We start from the raw sequence: 22,318 nt of genomic DNA on the forward strand, positions 1-22,318 counted from the left end.
AAGAAGGAAATGTTTGAGCATGTAGGTTAAAGGACACGAGGATGAGCATAAGAATTTGGGAAGCTATCAAATACTTAACTGCTTAGCAACTAAAAGGAACTGAGTGTAACAATCTTCCCCTTCCAAGCCCTTGGATACAATTGTTCCTATATTTGTAAGAGTAAAAATCTACCATTCACTCAAATATTCCAGAGAATTTATGCACTGAACACCTGTCTACTTGCTGGGAACAGAGCAGTAGGAACACAACAACAAATCCCCTGCCTTTATGAAGAAGGTGAAAGAGACAATGAACACACAAATTCATAAAATTACTTTAGATAGCAACAAGCAAGAAAAATATCTGCTTGGTTACTGGTTTAAGAACTCCATTCTTTGCAGTGTTTTCTTAATCCTAGCTAGAGATTTGCAATTTTCCATGCTAAGGGAGGCATCCCAGTGAAAATAGCTGGGAAATTTGGCTAAACTAATAGGCAAATAATAAGGAAACATGAAACTCTAAAATATCTAAGTCATATCAGCATGTGACAATGATTCCCAAAGTGTGGTCCCGGGACTGGAATGTGTCACCTGAGAAATTGTTGGAAATGCAAATTCTCTGGCCTTATCCCAGATTTACTGAATCTGAAACTCTGGGGAGGGGACCCAGCATCGGTGTCTTAACCAACTCTCCGGTTGATTCTGATGCCTGCTCATGTTTGAGAACCACTGGTGGATGATATTGCTAAGGGAGGGAGAGAATTTGCTGTCAGGAGATTTTCACCAAGCTAGACCCAGCTAACAGCCCTCCATAGACCTGGCCTCTGCCACAGATCCATGTAAACTGGGCCCACACACTTCTTCTTTATGCTTTTGGTTTTCAAAGATAGGTTTTATAGATGCTTGAAAGATATTTGGATAAGGAAAGGTCTTCCTCCAGACCTCTGCTTTGTATCTCCACAGTTAGAGGACGGCAGAATTCAGTCGGATTTCCAGGTCAGCTGCAACAAAGGGGTTAAGCACAGGGTGCTGGGGGGTCAGCTGGCCTCACACCACAGTTCTAGAATTTACGACATGTATGGCCTTAGGGAAGTTATGACATTTCTGAGCATCAGTTTCTTCTGATTCATGACTAAACGGGTTAACAGTACCTACACCTCAAAGTGTTGTTCCTCAGATCAAAAAGAGATATTCCACTGTTTGGCACAAAAAGCTCAGTAACTATTAACTACTCCTGTTGTAAAAATTACTGCTGAGTTAGAGCCATACCATTATAAAGTATTAAAGTTGGAAGGGATTTTACTACAGCGGTAGTCCAATCAGCCTGACCCTTGACATTGAGAATGTGCCCAACCGGATGTCTTCAGCTCCCCTCTGGCCCACTCACCTTTCTGTGAACTTCCTCTAATGGGAGATACACTTCAGAGCAAAAGCCCCAAATGCTGCCTCATCGTCTCATCTGGGCAACTACCAGTGGCCACCTTCTCACACAGGCCCATACTGTCTTCCACCACCTCCCTCCCCCAGTGTGGGGGTTTGGGCCCGTGTGGGGGTGCTGGTTACCGCAGGGCCCGGGACATCACCCCCACTCCATGCTGTGAGAAGAAAGGCTGGGTGCTGGGACTTCTTCACTCTCTACCTTTATTCCCTGAACAAAAGGAGATAATGAACAGGCCAAAGCAGCAGGAATCAGGACAGCCCGACAAGTGGCCAATGAGAGGTCGGAGAGCTGAAAAGAGGAACCATCCTTAATGTGCAGGTGTCCAAGTCTACAACACGTGGAGGGCACTGCAAACACGTTCGAGTCTTGTTCCCTCATTTTAAAGAGGAGGGACTGAGGTCCAGAGAGGCGAAGGGCCTGTCCAAGGTGTTATGGGTGGTTTTGACAAGACCGATCCCCACTGCTTTCACTTGCTGCTGACTTCTTGCTCGAAGTGTGGGAATACAATAAGCTGCTGGCTAACAGAACGAATGGCTGGCTAACAGAATCAAATGGTTAGGAAAGGCTTCCAAATGGCGCCTGGGTGGCTCAGCTGGTTAAGCGTCTGTCTTTGGCTCAGGTTGTGATCCCTGGGTCCTGGGATCGAGCCCTGCATGGGACCCCTTGCTCAGCGGGGAGTCTGTTTCTCCCTCTGCCCCTCACCCTGATCGTGCTCTCTCTCAAATAAATAAACATCTTAAGAAGAAGAAAAAGCTTCCAAGAATGGGGCTAGATGACCATCAGCCATGTAGAGATGCCCCCTTGGAAATCTTCCCAGGGAGAGGCTGTGTGTGCTTACCAAGCAGTTTGTAGAGGAGGTTCAGGATTTCCTTCCAAGCCATGCCACTCTCCTCCCTTGCGATCCCCGCAAAGTGTGCGACACTGTTGTAGATATTTAAGCGGTCAATGCAGTTTAACACAAGGGCCAACATTCCCTGTGAAGGACAGGTGGGGAAAAGATGAAAGCTCCTGATTAAGAAAGCAGGATTCTGTTCTTTTCCCTCCCAGGTCATTCACATTTTATAGCTGAGGACGGTAATGTACACACAGACCATCACATGCCAGTTTGGATTTTGTTTTCTTCCTAAAAACAAAATACACATTCTTATGCCTCAGAGACATGAAATAGCATCCATATGGCCGGGGGTTGGGGAGAGGTGGGAATTAGCAGTTTCCTCATGACAGGTTTGCCCCCGTGTGTTTAACTCCATCTAAGGACATATCGAAAGTGGGAGCATGAATGAGGGTCCCAAAAGCTTGCTTTGGGCCTGGCGTGAAATGACCCTGACTCCCCCAGCAACAGCCCTCGATACAGTTCCTATTTTCCTATTAAATCTCAAGAAATTCCATTCAGATGCATAAGACAACCATGCTTGCTTCCTCCCTCTCCTCTGTCAAAAGGGTAGGATTTAGAGACAATAAAACCAAAAGTGGATTTTAACTGCTTCTCTTCTAAATGACAATATGATGCTGCCCAGTGAGAACATCTGTGCCTCGTTGTGTTTAAAGAGAGAGAGAGTCTCAGTAGCCTTTCAGGCATCATGTCCCCAGAGCCAGTCAGCTTGGATCAGGAGACTGAGCAGGGAATGGTCTATAGGCCCCTAACTTTGGAAACACCCAAGGAACAAGCCCTGTCCCCAGGAACAGGGGTGCTGCAGGAGGGGGACCATGGCCTGTTACTGCCAAATCATCACGTCCAAGTTCAAAGAAGGCCTGTGACTTTTCCAAGGTCACACCTCGCCAGGGATGAAGCCTAGGATGGAGCCAGAACTTGATCCAGGGCCTCCTGGGTCCCAAGTTAGTTTTTCCTTGCATCCAGGTCTCCTCCCTAGTGATCCAGACACTTGGGTTCTTGGTAAGACCTGGCTTTACTTGTTATCTTTCCAGTTCAGGTCCCCAGTCATTGCAGACATGGTAGAACCTGGGCATTTGTATTTTTTCAAACAGGTTTCCTAGGTAATTCTGACAGCTTCTAAAATTTGGGAATCACAGCCAATGCCATGCTTTAATAGCTGAGAATGAGCACAGACTGGGATATACACGCGCGCTGCAGCACTGAAGTTTTGAAGACTTGGAGTCTTCCAACTTCAGTGGGAGTGTGCCAAGATCCATGGTTACAATGTGTACTGGGAGCGTAACCACGGGTGGTGGACAGGGAAGGTCGGCTGCCAATGCATCCTTTCCTTTCCGGCGTCCCTCTCTCTCTTGTTCTTCCATCATTACCCGCATGCACGGAAACAAAGCTGAACTGCCATCATAAGGATATGCTAGCTCTGGGAATCTCTGTATTTATTCTCTCACAAAGAGAATCTCAACTTTTAATTTTTTCGACTTACCTCCTCCTTGAAGAGATTCTGTCTGTTCTTGAGCGAGCGGAGTTTGTTCTGTTTGTCCTCATGCTGCATCTCTTCCTCGGGGGGCTGAAAGTAGGCAATCAAGTCCTGCAAGGTCTGCAGGACCTCCTGGATCGGCAGGGTGACAGGGGCCGCTGCGCGGTTGTTCCCGCTAAAAACACAAGATGGATGCGGCTCAGGTCTGGGCCTTGGGTGGGGACCCTGACGAGCGTCCGCCGGGTCCTGGTTCTTACCCGCCCCACGATGGGCACCAGGCCCTGCTTCCCGCAGCAGTCGCCAAGTGATTACCACACATTCACGTCTGCCAACCAAAGAGCCACAGAAGAAAACATCTGACTCGATTTTAAAGACCTTACGTCAACAAAGGGAAATGACCTGTGCCTTCTGCCATGCTTTCTCATTTTCTGCGTAAGAACACTTTTTTTTTTTTTTTTAAAGATTTTATTTATTTATTTGACAGAGAGAGATCACAAGTAGACAGAGAGGCAGGCAGAGAGAGGGAGGGAAGCAGGCTTCCTGCCGAGCAGAGAGCCCAATGCGGGACTCGATCCCAGGACCCTGAGATCATGACCTGAGCCGAAGGCAGCAGCTTAACCCACTGAGCCACCCAGGGGCCCCCATAAGAACACTTTTAAAAATAACTTACTAACTCACAGTTCTTTCGAACGATCCCAGATTCCTCTTGGAACAGGTTAAACATTAGGTTGGAAGGGTTTCTATCAACTCCACCTGTGCTTTTGCCTTCTCTCTCCCTTTCTGTCTCTTTCTCTCTTCATGGTTTTCATGTCTCTGCATGGGTTTTTTTCATCAAGGTTTTGTGTGTGTGCATGTACACACTAGCTCCTCTTCCCCCTTTGTGGAGGTCTCCTCCGGACTTCCTGTGTGTGGCCTCCCCACTCTTTCTCAGCAATCGACCCCATCTCTCCGCATTCTTCCTCTCTGTCTTCATGTCCCCTCCTCAGTGTTCCCTCCCCCACCACCTCTCTTGCTCTCTCTGTTGTGGCCCTCCTATCCTGAATGTCTGTTTCTGTCCAACTTGGTCAGAGTTTTTCAAAAAGTCTTGTGATTAAATCCTGTCAATACAGAGAGACCACAAATCTCCACAGATGGGAAAAAGAAGCCATTTCCCATCCCCTTGATGGGTACATTGGTGAGCCTTCTGGAGAGCAAAGGCTATAAGAAGGAAGGGGAAAATGGACCCATCCCCTGTGAAACTGCCTCACTGCCCCAGGGGACGGGGAACTGGCTGAATGTATAAATCACCTCAGAACTTTTCCTTGGGTCAATTTCTAAGGAGTTCTCCTCAGCATTGACAGGATATTTGGTTACCTATTAGTCTGGACACATGCTAAGAAAAGACTTACCAGGCCTAAAGCAAAGGCTTAACAAGCCCAAAGAACACTCAGATTATGAAGTGACAATTCCAATTTTGTATACAAAAAGGCCAAGTGGATGAGATGAGGACAGAACCCCAGTGGACTACAGACACGGAGGTCCTTCTCACCAGGGTGGGCGCTGGCCCATGGGAAGAGCTACGGAAATGCTCACTTATGACTATCCAAGAAACTACAGGATACAGAGAGTGGGAAAGAGAATGCTGTGAGGACATGAAGTGAACACAAAATCCAGTCAGGAATGACTTCCTAATTCTAGATTCAAGGAAAAATGAATACAGTATCTCCAGTATGTTTGGCCCAGATGCAGATTCTCCCAACCCCTGCCCCCCTTTTTTAAAAATTTTGAGTTTACTAGAAACAATGACATAAGTAAATAGTGTTGCTTTGGGTATAGATATATATGTATATATATATGATGAAAAGATAAAAGACATTTTTAGCATTTTTGTAGTTTGAAGAGAGAACTATACAGGGGGCCAGAAAACCCAATTTATAGTCATTGCCATGAACCTATGATATTTGGAGTGTCTCGAAGCCTCCTATGCTTGGTTTTCCACCTAGAAAATAGGAAGGGGACAACCTTTATCATTGCCAGGGTCCTTCTGGGTCTAATTTTGTTCTGTGGGTTCTCATTGCTAGATTGATTCATCTTGTCCCTTCGAAACCCATCAATACGATAGTATTCCCCTGGACTAAAGGCAGAGCTCTCCTTCCCTCAAAACAGAACACATCCCACCCACAGGCCTGGCACTAGGGACAGTGGGGAAACAGACACGACCTCTGAATGGTGTCATGGTGATCACCTTCTACTCCAGAACCTTGGGGGAGACCCAGATGCACCCAGGATAGGGACAAGATGGTGTCTCAATTCAGAATGAACTACAATGGTACCTTGATCATCCCAGCTTTTTTTTTTTTTTTTTTCTGCTCTCTGATTCAGCCACTGCCCCACTATGTTCCCAGATCTTTGCAAGGACTTCTTTTGTTTAATTCAAGTAAGATCTCAGGGGATTCTGAATATTTACCATACTATTACCATAACACAATTATTTATGTAATGTTTCCATCTTAAGGTTAAACTCAGGACAGCAGGATAGTATCTACTCGTCAGCAGGATTTCTGAGACTCCCTCACCTTTCACATCGTTCATGTGTCCTACTGGACAGCTCCCAGCAACTGCCCAGAGGATGATGATGAGACGGCACAAGCAAACTTTAATCTTTCTTCCTCATTGTTCTTTCTTCTTCCTTCCCTATTCATTTAACTTTAATTTGCTTTCTCAAAAGGCCACCCCCTCCTTCTGGTTTCCATTATACACAGATTGTTCTGTCAGTTTCTCAAAAAAGACAGGAGGGGAGAATCTCCTTACCATTTTTTTTTTTAGTCTTTCACTTCCCAGCTCTTGCAAAATTCAAGTACTATGGCTTTTGCAGCTCCCATCCCTGCTGCACAGGTTTATTTTTCAGCAGTCCTCCTTTCTTCTAAAACATCCTGTGGCTCAGAGAACCACGAATTTCCCGAACTGACAGGGGAACATCCAGATCATCTGACTAAGGAACTCAGGAAATCCTCTCCCTCACAAAAATGATGATAAAATGGGGCAAAATCATCCCAAACAATTTTTTTTAAGGACTCTGGAAATTGACCAAAGGCATACAACAAATTGAGGTTTTTTTGTTTTGTTTTGTTTTAAATAATGAGGCTTGGTGAAGCACCTGGGTGGCTCAGTTGGTTAAGTGTCTGTGGTCAGCTCCAGTCATGACCCCTGGGTCCTGGTATAGAGCCTCACATTAGGCTTCCGGCTCAGTGGGGAACCTGCTTCTCCTTCTCTCTCTGCCTGCTACTCCCCCTGCTTGTGCCCTCTCTTTCTCAAATAAATGAATAAAATCCTTAAAAATTAAAAAAAAAAAAAAAAAAGAATGAGCCTTGCTAAGAGATGTAGGAACCTATGGTGTTTCAGCCTGAGGCTGTCCTTAGGCCCTCCTCTAGCTTTAGATCAAAGAAGTTCTAACAAAGTGGGGCAGACCCTGAGCAAGGTCACACACGTACTGGGAAAGAACTGGAGAGGGATGTAGCCATCTACTTATCTCTGGCTGAATCTGAGGTTGTGGGCAAGCAGAAAGCGAAATCCAGGACAGACCTAAAACTGTGTGAACTCTGAATGTGTTATCTAACCCGCAAGCAGGCCCATCATCAAATACCTGTAAGAAATACTAGGCAACCAGGCTGAGCTTGTAAGAAATACTGAGGGAAGTGCTTCAGATTGAAAGAAAATGACACCAGATAGTAACTAGAATCCATATGTAGGAATAAAGAGCACCAGTAAAAGTAATTATGTAGGTAAATATAAAATATGGTATAAATATGTTCATTTCTTTTTTGTTCTTATATTTTTAAAAAAACAAACAGATGGGGCACCTGGGTGGCTCAGTTGTTAAGCGTCTGCCTTCAGCTAAGGTCATGATCCCAGTATCCTGGGATCGAGCCCCGCATCCGGCTCCCTGCTAGGCAGGAAGCCTGCCTCTCCCTCTCCCACTCTCCCTGCTTGTATTGCCTCTCTTGCTGTGTCTTTCTCTGTCAAATAAATGAAATCTTTAAAAATATAATAAAAAAATTAAAAACGAATGGATAAGAAAATAATTGTAAAACTGTACTGCTGGGCTTATACCAAAGGAGGATGTAATATATATAGCATTATTATTTCAAGGAGGAAGGCGAGAATGGAATGCTGGAGCAAAGTTGCTTGGTTTTACATGTTAAGTTAGTTTTAATTCGAGGTAGAGTGTCACAAATTAAACACCTACCAAGTTGCCTAGAACAACCACTAAGAATATAACTCAAGACAGTAGTAAAAAACAAACAAACAAAACCCCAAAAAACCCAAATGACTCAGCAAAGGAATTAAAATGGTAGACTAGAAAATATCTAACACAAAAGAAGGCAATAAGGAAGAGAGAAACAAAAAGAACATGAGATATATAAAAATCAGATAGCAACACGGCAGACATAAATTCAACAGTTTAAATAATTACATTATCTATAAATGGATTACACACAACAATAAAAGGAGAAGACTGTCAGAGTACCTTTAGAAAACAAGATTCAATGTATCCTCTGTACAAGACACACTTTATAGATTCAAAGACACAGACAGGTTGCAAGTAAAAGGCGTGAAGAACTTATTCCTTGCCAACAGTTAACCACGATCTGTATGTGAGACCTCTGGAGTGGCTCTACAAATTAGACTTTAAGATAAAAAATGTTCATAGAGAAAAAAAGGGAAATGTTTTCTAATTATAAAAAAGTCAATTTATCAGGGAGATATATCCGTTATGAACATATAACCACCCAACAACAGACACCAAAATACATGAAAGCGAAAGTTGAGAAAACCGAGGGAGAAACAGGCAATTCAGCCTAATAGTGAGAGATTAAACACCCTATTCTCAGTTAACATCTTCTAATGTAACTAGTTTATAAAAGGCAAAACCATATGATCATCCAAATAGACAAAGAAAAAGAATTTGCCAAAATCTAACACATTCAAGATAAAAGAAACCTCTTAGCAAACACAGAACTCAAGAGAACTTCCTCAACCCCATAAAAGTCACCTACAAAAGCCCTACAATTAACATCATATTCAATAAACAAAGACTGAGTGTTTTCCTGCTAAGATAGGACAAGAAAAGGATATCTGTTTTTTCCACTTTTATTTCACATTGTAATGGATTTCTAGCCACTGCAATCAAGGGCGGCGAGGAGCAGGAAAGAAAGGGCATCCATATTGTAAAGGAAAAAACCAGAACTTTATTAACAGATGACATGATCCTGTTTGTAGATAAAGAATGCACACCAAAAAAAAAAAAAAAAAAAAAAAAAAAAAATCCACTAGAATAAACTTTCCAAATAAGTCACAGGACGCATGATTGATATTTAAAAAACTCAATTTCTGTTCCTCCCGTATTATGTATGCAGTGAACAATTTGAAAAGAAATTAAGAGAACAATTCCATCTGTAGTAGCATCAAAAATACTTAGGGATAAATTTTATAGAAGACACCTAAGACTTAAACACTGAAAACTATAATATCTTGCTGAAAGGATTTCAAGAAGATAAAGGGAGAGACATTCTATATTCATGAATTAGAAGATTCAGTACAATTAAGATAAAAGTTCTCCCACCAAATTGATCTAAAGTTTCAATGCATTTCCTATCAATATCCTGGCAAGCAAAAATTGACAAATTCACCCTAAAATTTATATGGGAATTCAAAGGATCCAGAAAAGCCAAAATAATTTTGAAAAAAAAGTATAAAACTAGAGGATTCTATTGGATTTCAATACTTACTACAAAGCTATGTTCATCAGGACAGTGTTGTTTTGAGAGATATATACGCCAGTGGAATAGAATTGAGGGTCTAGAAACATACCCTTAAATTTATGGTCACTTGGCTTTTGACAAAGGTGCCAAGGCAATGTGATGGAGGAAAGAGCCTTTCCAAGAATCAGGCAGGGACAATGAGGTATCAAAATGATTTACTTTAAAAGAAAAAAAATAAGAATTTCAATTCTTACCTCAGGCCCTACCCAAAAACAGATTCAACATGGATCACAGAGCTAATGTAAGAGCTTAAATTACAAAACTTTCAGAAGAAACGCAGGAGAAAGTCCTGGTGACTCTGGGTTGGGCAAGAGCTCTTAGGACACTCAAAAGCACAATCCAGAAACAAAAGTTATGCTAAATTGGACTTCACCAATATTAAAATGTTTGTGCTTCAAAGACATCATTAAGAAAAGGAGGAAAAAAAGCCACAGACTACGAGAAAATATCTTCAAATCATGAAGCAATAGAAAACTTGCAACCAGAAGATACAAAGAATTGTCAAATGTCAGTGTGAAGACAAACCACCCAACCAAAAAAAACAGGCAAAGCCTTGATTACATTTTCCTAAAGAAGATATATGAATAGCTAATAAGTACATGAAAAGACATTCAAAATCATTAGTCATTTTGGAAATGCAAATTAAAATCATAACAGCATACCACTTCATAAGCCACTAGAATGTCTACAATCAAAAACAGACAATATGGGTGTGGAGAAATTGGAACTTTGTATATCTGAGTGGAACATAAAATGGCGTATCTGCTTTGGAAAGAGGGCTTCCAGTTTCCTAAAAAATTAGACATACCCAAATATCCAGTGGACTTTGTTAAGTGAAATAAGCAAGGCACAAAATGACAAATTTTGTATGATTCTAGTTAAATTAGTGAAATTCATAGAAAGGTTGAATACTGTTTACCAGGGCCTGGTGGAGAGGGGGGAAGAAGGCAGAGTTATTGTTTAATGGGTATAAATTTCTGTTTGCAATGCTGTAGAAGTTCTGGGGATGGACAGTGGTGATGATTGTATAAAAATCTGAATTTGGTTAATATCACAAATGGTACACTTAAAACTGGTTGAAATGGTAAATGCTATGCTCTGTATATTTTATCATAAAAATATAAACATGTTGGGGCACCTGGGTGGCTCAGTTGGTTAAGTGTCTGCATTTGGCTCAGGTCATGATCCTGGGGTCCTAGGACTGAGTCCTACATTGGGCTCCCCACTCAGCAGAGAGTCTGCTTCTCCCTTTGCCTCTACCCCTCCCCCAATTTATGCTTTTTCTCTCACTCAATCTCTCTCAAATAAAATCCTTTTTTAAAAAAATACATATAAATGTTAAACAAATTACATATTACTTTGCAATTCCACTTCCTGGTATTTACCCAAGAGAAATGAAAATACATATCCAAAGACTTTTACACAAATATCCATGGAACCAATACTGATAATAAACAAAAACAGAAAAAAACCACTGATTTTCAACTGACAAACAGAATATGAGGTACACCTATACCTGTCTGTCTCTCTCTCTCTCTCTCTAGATCTCTCTATATACACACGTGGGTATACACACACACACATATACACAGTCATATACACAATCATATATATATGTGTATATATATATATACACACACTTATATATGTATGTGTATATGAGATATACATACAAAGGAACATTCTTCAGCAATAAAAAGCAACAGAAACCTATTGCAGTACAATAGGGATGAACCTCAAGAAATGTAATACTAAGGGAAAAGGCCAGGATCAAAAGACAATATAATGTATAAATCAACTTATAAAGGTATTAAATCGAGAGAGACCAAAGCTAGATGATTGGTTGTCTAATGCTGGGGACGGGAAATTATAAATACTATAATAGGCATAAGGGATCTTTTTGAGGTGATAGAAATGCTTGAAAAGCAAATTATGGAGATAGTTGCATAGCTCAGTAAAGTTATTAAAATTCACTGAGTTGCACACTTAAAAGGATAGATTTTATGATATGTAAATTATAACCCAATAAAGCTGTTTAAAAATAATTTTCCCACTGTCAGGTATGTAACTCCCACTGACTTTTTAAAGTAATAGCTTTATTAAAATATAATTCACATATTACACAATCATCTATTTAAAGGGTACAATTCAGTGGTTTAATGGTTTTTAGTATATTTATAGTTTGGCAACCATTTCCTCAATCAATTTTAGAACTTTTTTCATCAGCTTCCGTCCAAATCCCATACCCATTAGCAGTCACCGGCCCTGACCCCTCTGGGCCAACCACTGATCTACTTTCTGTCTCTATGGAAATGCCTATTCTGGATATTTCATATAAGTAGAATCCTACCATGAACAGCCTGTATCAGTACTTCATTCCTTTTTATGGATAAGTAATATTCTATTGTGCGAAAACGGCACATTTTGTTTATCCATCCATCATTGGTCATTTGGGTTGTTATCACTTTTTGGTTATTATGAATAATGCTGTTTGGAACATCTGTGTACCAGTTTTTGAGTAGACATAGTTCATATTTCTTAGGTATATAACCTAGGAGTAGAACAGTTCGGTCATATGTTTAACTTTTTGAGGAATTTCCAGATGGTATTCCAACATGGCTGCCAACATTTTACATTCCCACCAACAGAATATGAAGGTTCCAACTTCTCCACATCCTGTCTCACACTTCTTATTAAGTCTCTTTAATTATAGTCATCCCTGTGGGAGTAAAGTTCTCTCACTGTGGTTTTGATTTGCATTTTTCTTCATGGCCAATGGCATTGACCATCTTTTCATATGCTTATTGGCCATTTGAGTATTTTCTTTGGAGAAATGTCTATTCAGATCTTTGCCCATTTTGTAAATTGGTCCATTTGTCTTTTTAAGGTTGAGCTGTAAGAGTTCTTTATTCTAGATACAAGTCTCTTGTCAGATACATGATTTGAAATATTCTTTCCCATCACCTAGGTTGTTTTTTCACTTTCTTGATGGTGCCCTTTGAGCAAAAAACTTTTTAATTTGACCAAGTCCAGTTTATATATATTCTTTTGTTGCTTCTGTTTCTGGTGTCATATTGAATAAACCATTGCCTAATTCAAGGTCATAAAAATTCAAGCCTATGTTTTCTTCCCAAGTTTTTATAGTTTTGGGTCTTATAATTAGGTCTTTGATCCATTTTGAATTAACTTTTATACAGGTATGAGGCAGGGGCCTCTGACTTTTAAGACAGGCACAAGGGCAGTGTTTCAGAGAACTGAGAACCAAATAAAAAAATAAAGCCATTCAACCTCTAGGATGATGGTTCCGGATATAGTCAAGACTACATGAAAAGCTCATTTTTGCACACAGCCATCTTTTAATTCCTGTACCGAGCTATTCATTCTAATATCCTTCCTCTGAAGAAGGGGAGCAGGTCTGGACATGATGGGGCATAGAAAGGAGGAAGCACTGTTTGGGGATCACAGGAAACCAGTGATAGTGCAATGGCTGATGCGTAGGCCCCAGTTCCATTCTGTGGTAGGAATACCTCATTGTCTACTTTCCCTTCTCTATTTTGGTAATGGGATGCCTGAGTGGTACTGGGAACACAGCCTACCAACCAGACATTATATTTCTCAATCTCCCTGCAGTTAGGTGTGGTCATCTGACTGATTTTAATTAGTTGAGTACAAGAAAAGCGATCTACTTCTAGGTCATATTTTTAAACAAAAGAAATCACTTATCCTCCACCACTCCCAATTTCCTCACCCCATCCCACTCCCTTTTTTTTCTCGCAGTACAGATCTGAGAAATGATGCTAGCACGTTATTTTTGATCATGTACATGAGGAAAATATACCAGGATAGTTGGTCTCAGTGGTGTTGAATATTAGAATCTTCAATTCTAGAACATACAACTGGGGAGCTTGAATCAAAAGCTGGTGTTTGAGTCCCATCACAGAAATTCTAGAGATCTGTTTTTTACTATTTGTATTTTTTTAAAGATTCATTTACTTATTTCAGAGAGAGAGAGAGCAAGCAAGCCGGGGGGAGGGGCAGAGGGAAAGAATCTCAAGCAGACTCCAGGCTGAGCTCAAATCTCAGGACTCTGAGGTCATGACCTGAGCTGAAATCAAGAGTTGGATGCTTAACCAACTGAGCCACCCAGCTGGCCCACCACAGAAATTCTAATGCAATCAGTATGAGATGCCACCCAGGCATCAGGGTATTAAAAACTCTCCATGGGGCGCCTGGGTGGCTCAGCAGATTAAAGCCTCTTCCTTCAGCTCAGGTCATGATCCCAGAGTCCAGGGATCGAGCCCCACATTGGGCTTTCTGCTCAGCAGGGAGCCTGCTTCCCTTCCTCTCTCTCTCTCTCTGCCTACCTGTGATCTCTGTCAAATAATAAAATCTTAAAAAAAAAAAACAACAACTCTCCAGACGAATCTCAGGTGTGGCCAAGGGTAAGACCCCTCCTCCAGGGGCGCCTGGGTGGCTCAGTCGGTTAAACCACTGCCTTTGGCTCGGGTCATGATCCCAGAGTCCTGGGATCGAGTCCCATGTCGGGCTCTCCATTCAGCAGAGAGCCTGCTTCTCCCTTCTCCCTCTCCCTCTGCCGGCTGCTCTGTCTACTTATGCTCTCTCTCTGTCAAAATAAATAAATAAAACCTTAAAAAAGAAAAAAAAATCCCTCCTCCAGGGCAAAGTTTTGTCAACTTCAGCATGCTTCAACATCAGCTGGAGGGCCTATCAAAACACGATTTCCTGGGGTATCACCTTCCAGGTGTCTGATTCGGTGACACCTGAGAACGTGTTAAAAATACACATTCTCAGGTGATGCTACTGTGCTAGTCCAGTACACTTTAAGAAACCAGCAAGATAAAAGGACCCTGAGCCTCAGTTGCCCAACCTGGGCTACCCTATATTCTTACTTAGACGAGAAATAAATGTATCTTGAACTGTAACTGCAGCTTAGCCTATATCCTAACTAACACACATTACTTGGATCGCGGTATTCCAACTGGAAAAGTCAAGGTAAACAAAATTGTTCTCATTTCATGCAAATTCACACACGCAATTTAAGGCCCCTCGGCATTAGAGCTCTTTTCCTACAAAAGAAGGATGACTTGGAACACTGCACTGTTTACAACAGAATCCATTTCTCCCAGTAATTGGTGAACACAGTCCACAGCGTTCTGCTCTGGCAGCACCGTTTAGGCATTGAGGGGATTATGACCCACGCAGGCACCTCAGTTACTGGTCCCATTTAAGTCCCAGCCACAGGTGGGTAACCCAAGGCTTTCAATGCAAATCCACTTGGATCAAAACCATAGCAACGATTCTGAATGATGGAGAAAGCTTTTCTAAATAGGGCAAAACAGCACAAAGGGTGTGGATCCATTTTTCCCTCTTCACATATGAATCCAAAAGGGACCTGCAGTGCTCCAGGCACTCATCACTTAATTTTCGGCAGGAGACCCTGGGTATTCCTGACGCCAACCCGAGTCACCAGTGGGGGCAGAAGCATGTGTGGGGCCAAGGGTAAAGCTAGGAGGTCAACTCCTGAGAAAGACTATTTAGTCCCAAGCTCTCTGTGGTAAAACTCTTTGCTGATGTTTAATAATTTCCTGAAAACTTGTAGTATCAAAAGGGGATGGGGAGGTAGGATTGGATGGCCCCAGAGCAGAAACTAACAGAAGAAAGGAAGGAGCTTCTGTACCTTACAAACTGGCTGAATAAGGCTGTTGTGTTCCGGATGATTCGAGCAGCCTGCGACTCCTCACGCTGGCATCTCTGCAGTGTTAACCCGTCATCCATGTGGCCTTCCTGGTGGAGTATGACCTACCCACAGAGCCAAGGACACCACGTCCGGTTACATGCTACTTCATAGCTGGACAGTCACCATTTCTTGCCAGATTCCCCCCATCCCTTGTATTCCTTCTCCCCAGCCAAGGTCCCCCGTGCCCCCTTGAAAACGGGCCATTAACGGAGTTATTCTGCCCGCACTCCCCATTACTGACCTATGAATCATTCCTGAGACACAGTGTTTTGATGAAAGTAAAATTTTATGTGCCACTGTGGTATGAGTTACAGTAAATTCCTTAGGCTTAGACGGCTCATTTGAAAAGGTGCAAACATATTTTGTAATAGATTTTTCTCTTGAAATGAACACAAAACTTTACCCTTGGAAATGGAAGAAAGTCACTTTGTTCAGAGCCTTTTCCTCCAGAGATAAATTGAGCAAGAAAAGCAAGTTAAAGAAAAATGCTCTACTGGGACTGGGCTTGGGTTCCTCTCCTGAAGGACAGCTACTATTGAACATACAACTGGGGAAGCAACTCTTCTCATGGAGGCTGAGAAGGGCATTTGAAGGCACAGACTCTGATAGTAGCTGATGTGGATTCTAGTCCTACTTTCTTACATTCTAGCTGTGTGACGTCAAGCAAGTTACTTAACTTCTCTTTGCTTCAAATTCACCACCAAATGGACTTCTAGAGTCATTTTGAGAATTAAATGATCTACATATCAATCACTTACCATGTTTCCCAGAATCTAGGAAGTACTCAGTGAATATTTCTTATAAGGGGCTGTATATTACTGATCTCAAATCATTTATCTAAAAGCTAAGTATATGTATTTATCACCAGTGACATCAAGGTACAATTTTTGGGCACGGTTACCAGCTTTGAATATGGAGGTCAGTGGGTTTCTTCCCTTGAAAGGGTCAAGTGTATGCATATACTATCTAGGGTGGTTTGAGGCTGGTTCAAGTCAGACTTAAACCCTCGTTCAAGTTCCTGACATGGTTCCTCTTGAGGTGAGTTAAGGGAAGAGAGACCATTTGTAGGTGCCAGGGTCTGGGGTGGGGTCAATTACATAAAACCAGGTTTCAGCAAAGATCTTTAGGAAAAGGGGTTCCAGTCTCTCTTGTTCTTAGCTCAAAGAAACTTCTTTTCCTTTCCGTGTAAAAATCTCTGATTATTTATTCTTCTGAAATTGTGTCCTAACATAATGAGTTCACACACGAAGTAGAACACTGGCTTGCCAAAGTTTATATTCAGTTTTGACAATGACCTTGCACCCCATTTGCATACTGTAGCATAAGGGTTAGCCAAGGATACCCCTAGTACTGGATTCACCAACTGTTTCAGAACCACTGTGGGCAGTGAGAACTGCCCAGCAACTGTTTAACAAGGGTGCACTGAGATTTGGCAACGCGTTGCCATTAGGTTCGTTCTGGCCCCAGTCCCAGTATTTGGGCCCCTAAAGACCAAAATCCTGACATTTTTGCTTGTTCAGATAACACATTCAAACCAGCCAGCCAAACAGGAAAGTAATGAGAAGTAGGGGGAATGCAGCTGTTAGGACACTGTTATTATGGGCCCTACTGATCACCGCAGCCCACTTTTTCTCTTGGAGGATTCCCATAATTCAAGAGAAGACCTCAGAAGCCTGGGACGGGAATGGCAAAGAGAGCGCTTCCTTTAAAGGGCGTTACCATTAGGTTTTTCATGGTGTCTATTTTCCATTGGTTTTTCTAGGTCCCTGTTTTGTTTTATAAAATGCTTAAAACAGATTTGAACATCCTTTGTATTTTTAGAAAGAAACTTAACCTGCTCCTCACAAAATAGAGCAGGGCAGCCCTGTCGGGGGCTGAACATCATGACAGCGTTTAGAGAGTTTCTGAAAGAACCTTCCAGATTCACTTGCACACGGCTGCAGTTAAAGGAACATGTAGACCATAGTCCTGTTCGAGAAAGGCAGGGACAGGCAGAAGTCAGCAACACGAGTGGGACTTCTCCTCGTCGACAGGGTCATTTTAGTGTGCCTCCTCCCAAGAGGAGAGCCGAGATCCACAAATTCCACCTCTTTAAATGCCATCATTATCTTAATAGGTCTGGAATATTGTGGAGACTCTAGATGATACCATTGTACTCTACAGAGGATTTAATTTTCTTCTGATGGATGCCAAAAATCTATCCATCCTACCAGCCTATCTTCAAGTTGTCCTTATTTCCAGGGGTAGTTCATACTCCTAGGGTAGAGCCCTTTTGGGATTTAACTGAAAGCCTACTAGATTTTCAAGGGCTGTTCGAACTTGAGGGACCCTAAACCCCCATCTTAGTATCCCTAGGATTGTCATGCTGTTGACATCTCCACTTTGCTCTTCTCCATTAGAGAAGTGCTGTGTGCTTTCTGTTTGCTATCCTGGCTTCAAAGCTCACCCCCGGTCAGCTTAAGGGGAAACTGCATATAGAATTTCAAGTTCATGTTTCTACAGTTCCCTCCACTCTAGAACCGTGGCCCTATAAGTCCCACAAACCCTGGCCAACCTTATCTCTCACCTGTCTCTCCAGCCCAGTGAAGCTATCACAAGACCCCATTCCTTGGTGCTGCAACTCTGCCAATATGCTGAGCGGCAGGTAGAGACCAAGGTGTGCCTCACTTAGTGCACTCGCCTTCTGTCTGGGGTCTTTAGTACTTCTGTCCTAGAGGCATACCCTGGTTGTTGAAGCCATCAAGTGGTTTTGGTTTTTCCTTCTTTCTTTTTGTTTTTGTATTTTATCCAGCTTTGATAACTGTTTGTAGAGGAAGGGAATGGGCTATAATTTAGTCAGCGTAGTTGTTATTTATTTTATTTTCCCTCTCCTCTTCATGATTTCAGTTTCCCATTTCTGGATACTTTCCTGGGTATGTTTTACTTACACAAAAGCAAGCTATCACCTTATGGTTTGCTCCCATGCTCCTTTCTTACAACAATCAGCATTCTGAACTTTCCATCACCTCCATATTAGGCTGCTAAACCCAAGCTACAGGATACAATGGCTCCCAGAACCCTCTTCTAGAGTTCCTTGACTACCCAAACCGGTGTTTTGTAAGGGTTTTTCCAAGGGAAATCATGCCCCTGGCATCTATTTTCTGGTCTTATCAAAAGAAACACTATTACAGGAGCTTTCTGGCAAAAAGATGTGGTGTGTCTCCAAGCCAGTTTTCCACGGCAGCTGGCTGGGATGGACCACTCAAATCATGTCCATTCCGTGGATGTAGCATCAACACACAATATCTCATCTTTCTGCACTTTGGTTCCTGTGGGCTTGTTATCATGCAATCTGCATTTTCTTTGTAGCAATTCTATTTAGTCTCTATATTATGAAAACCACACAGTAACTCAATTATCCACTTAAAGGAAGAGAGCAATGGTGTGAATAATCCCCAAACAGCATACCACTAAGAGTTATTATTTCAGGTTTTCGAGTGCACTGAACAAATTCTATCCCCTCCTCAGATTTGCCATGTATTTAACTTTTTCGTTTCTTTTCTTTTGCACTGAAAATGGGGTCAAAATAACCAAATGAAAAAGTAAAACCTGTCACAAGATAACTCTTCAGAATAGCAAAAATAGTAAGAAGTAAACATACATCATGTTCGCCTTACTCTCATAATCACTTTTCTTGCCTAGCTGCTCCTATTTCGGGGTAAAACAATTCCAGACAGCCTCTCTGACCCCACCTTTCTTTTCAGAGGTCCAAGGCGGGAGGTCTTGGCATCTTGTGCTTTGTAGGTCACCCACAGACCACTGGCTATATGCTGCACAAAGCAGATGGAATCTCCATACTTGATTTCTGGAACGCCCATGCCTTCTATATCTCGCTTGTGACTAGAATCCAATTTCTCCTTGATTTCCTATTTCACAGAAAATGAAACAAACATGGGCACATCTGATTAAATAGAAATGCAATATAGAGAACAAATCACCTGTGCAGAATTTGTAAGCCCCGGAACCCATTACCCAAATCTTCATGATGTGCCTGTCCAAGCCAGGATTTCAGAAAGACTTGCTTCCCTTATCTGCCATTAACTGTAAAAATCAATGGATTCCAAGTTTCAGCCACTTTAATAATTACTTAAATCTATGGGGGAAGGAGGCAGCTGGTAGGGTCTCTTTTTGGTTCTGATTGTATATAGTTCTCCATTACCTTTTCTAGTTTTCTCATCCTGACTCAGCCCCCTTAATAATCATCAAAACTTTAGTGGCCAATTAACTTATTTTCAGCAAGTTGTATCTTCTGTAATTTTAACGGTTATCTGATAGAAACTCCCTGACTGGAGGCGTTAAGTGTATCTGTTAATACCACATAAATATCTTTAATAGAAATCAGCAGAGAGAGCAGACCCGTGGATCAGGTAGGGGCCATAGTGCGGGAAGCGAAATGCAGTCATCGGAGTCCCTGTCTCTCACGGCCTCCTCGCCTGTGTGTTGCAGCCAAAGGCTTTCATTCTTCAGTTGCTACTGTTTCACTACAGCTTTTCTCCAGGATGGAAAAAGGAGTGACTGCGCATCTGGGGTGTCCATTTGGGGACACACTGATGTACCTGGGATGGAGTGAGCTGGAAGGCCAACCCAGGGTGCATTGTAACTCTGTCCTTTTCTCATCAATCAGGGCCTCTGAAAGGTTTGACTCTACTTCCATTCCTTCTCTACATCTTGCATTAAATTTCTCACTTGTAAAAGCCATTAGCTGGACCGCATTTTCAATTTTTTACAGCATAAAAAAATGCAGCATGCTGTTCCCTCTGCTCGTGACCATGTGACTCTCCCTCCCGATGATGCAACAGCAGCAGCACACCTCCTGAACTCTTACTGTGTGCGAGGCAGTGTTCTTTTTTTTAAAATTAATTAATTTTTTAAAAATAAACATATAATGTATTTTTATCCCTGGGGTGCAGGTCTGTGAATCGCCAGGTTTACACATTTCACAGCACTCATCATAGCACATACCCTCCCCAATGTCCATATCCCCACCACCCTCTCCTGTCCCCCCTCCCCCCAGCAACCCTCAGTCTGTTTTTTGAGATTGAGTCTTTTATGATTTGTCTCCCTCCCAATTCCACCTTCTTTCATTTTTTCTTTTCCTACAAAAATATGGAACGCTTCACGAATTTGTGTGTCATCCTTGCGCAGGGGCCATGCTAATATTCTTGTATCGTTCCAGTTTTAGTATATGTGCTGCCGAAGTGAGCACGCGAGGCAGTGTTCTAAGTTTCTTACATGGGTTGACTCTTCATAACAGCTTTGGGTGCAACTGCAAATACGACCCCAGTTTTTCAGAGAAGAAAATGAAGACACAGAGGGATGAGCAATTTGCCCGAGGTCCCTTTAAGAAGTCATCAAAAAGCTAAGACTTCAACCAGGAAGTCCAGCTCCAGAGACTGTTCTTTCCCCAGCTCTGAACTCCTACTCACCCTTCAACACCCTGTTCGGATGCTGCCTTCCCTGTGAGGGCCGAGTAGTCTCTCCCACTGGACTTCCCCAGCACACTCTCATTCCTTCATTGAGCACTTAGCACATCATAGTGTAAATGGGCTTGTTTATAGGACTCTTTCCCTGTGCCAGACTAAAAAAGATAATCAAGGGCACGGGCCAGACTTCAATTAATTTTGGATTCCTGATACAGAGAATCAGGTGCCTTTCAATTACTTAATAAACATATATATTTGGCTAAGCTATTTTTTTCTTTCGAATACTTTTTTTTTTTTTCATTTCATTTCTGATTTCCTTCAAACCTTCAAAAGAGCAAAATTAATTGTTTTGTGTACATTTATAGGTTCCTCTTGGGCAATGTTAATACTTCACAAGAAAATTCTTATTTTAAATGTATGTTGAAACATTGGCTGGATTTTTAAATATGACATTTCTCAAAATGAATATTTCTAAAAGAACTTATCTTTGGTTTTATTACAAAAGGCAATGGAAAATAGAACTTGATCTACTAGGATTTCTTTGTAGGTGTGTGGTCAAGACTGCATTGATTTCACAGGACGATGGATACTTGATTTTCATTCCAGAAATACCCGTAGTCCTGAAGATACTTAGGCCAGTAATAGGACTTAAAATATGCCAAAGTTCTTCTCTCCAGCCTGTTCTCTAAACCACAGACAATGCAGCAAAAGATACATACTGCAACTGTTAAATATGAATAATTACACTGATTGCCAAGCGCTCACAGTTAAAATAGTGCATGCTCCCAAACTATCAATAACTACACTCCATTTATTTTCCCAATTTTGTTTATTTAAATATGACTTGGCCAGAAGAAGAAAAATGCTAGGATGTATTTTTCTTGAGCCTGAAATCAATGGATCATGACTGTTTATATAATGGGGTATCTCTCAGTGTCTTTGCTTTTACAAAACAGTATGCACTCCCAAAACTCTCTGATGGTCACTGCAGTGGCCACTTCTAATTTCAAAGAATAGGAGCAACAGCAAAAGAAACTAAGACACGGAGACAAACCAATACTAGAGCCTACTCAACCCGAACCTAAACACCACCACAGATACACTAAGGAAACAAGAGTGGTCCATGATAGAGAAGCCAGATTCGGCTGATGGCAGGTTGGTGACCTTGACTTCTGAGCACTAATGCTCCCCTCTGTGTTCACTCAAATATGACCCCATAAGCACTTACTCTATTGCTAGAAATGGACTCTTTCTAAATGGTAGGGCTAATCCAATTACTCCCTTCCGTTAACTCCCCAATTCCTAAAAGATACAATTTTCATTTCTGAAGTTCATATATACAATATGCTTTAACCAAATTGGACTATGTCTCTTTGATATATCAAGGTTCCCTTCCTCTGGGCCTTTACCCATACTACACTTTCTGCATGGAAATCCCCTATTTCATCTTTGCATCTTTACATGTCATCCAGCAAGCCTTTCCCAGATCCACCTTTGCATTTCCCCTG

The 22,318-nt window shown here is 41.9% G+C and overlaps 1 protein-coding gene across 1 annotated transcript in view; it reads right to left on the bottom strand.

The window, feature by feature from the left end:
• Window positions 1-22,318, bottom strand: part of LOC111159558 (ryanodine receptor 3) — a 353,621-nt gene that overhangs the window by 242,956 nt on the left and 88,347 nt on the right. The window contains exons 10-13 of the mRNA XM_022522093.1: window positions 19,080-19,253; window positions 15,289-15,410; window positions 3,796-3,964; window positions 2,259-2,394 (exon numbers count right to left, since the gene is read on the bottom strand). Of these exons, the coding sequence (XP_022377801.1) occupies window positions 2,259-2,394; window positions 3,796-3,964; window positions 15,289-15,410; window positions 19,080-19,253 (601 nt within the window). The remainder of the gene's footprint in view (window positions 1-2,258; window positions 2,395-3,795; window positions 3,965-15,288; window positions 15,411-19,079; window positions 19,254-22,318) is intronic.

Source organism: Enhydra lutris, unplaced genomic scaffold (genome assembly GCF_002288905.1).
Source record: "Enhydra lutris kenyoni isolate GAN:26980312 unplaced genomic scaffold, ASM228890v2 scaffoldscaffold4, whole genome shotgun sequence".
Lineage (NCBI taxonomy): Eukaryota > Metazoa > Chordata > Mammalia > Carnivora > Mustelidae > Enhydra > Enhydra lutris.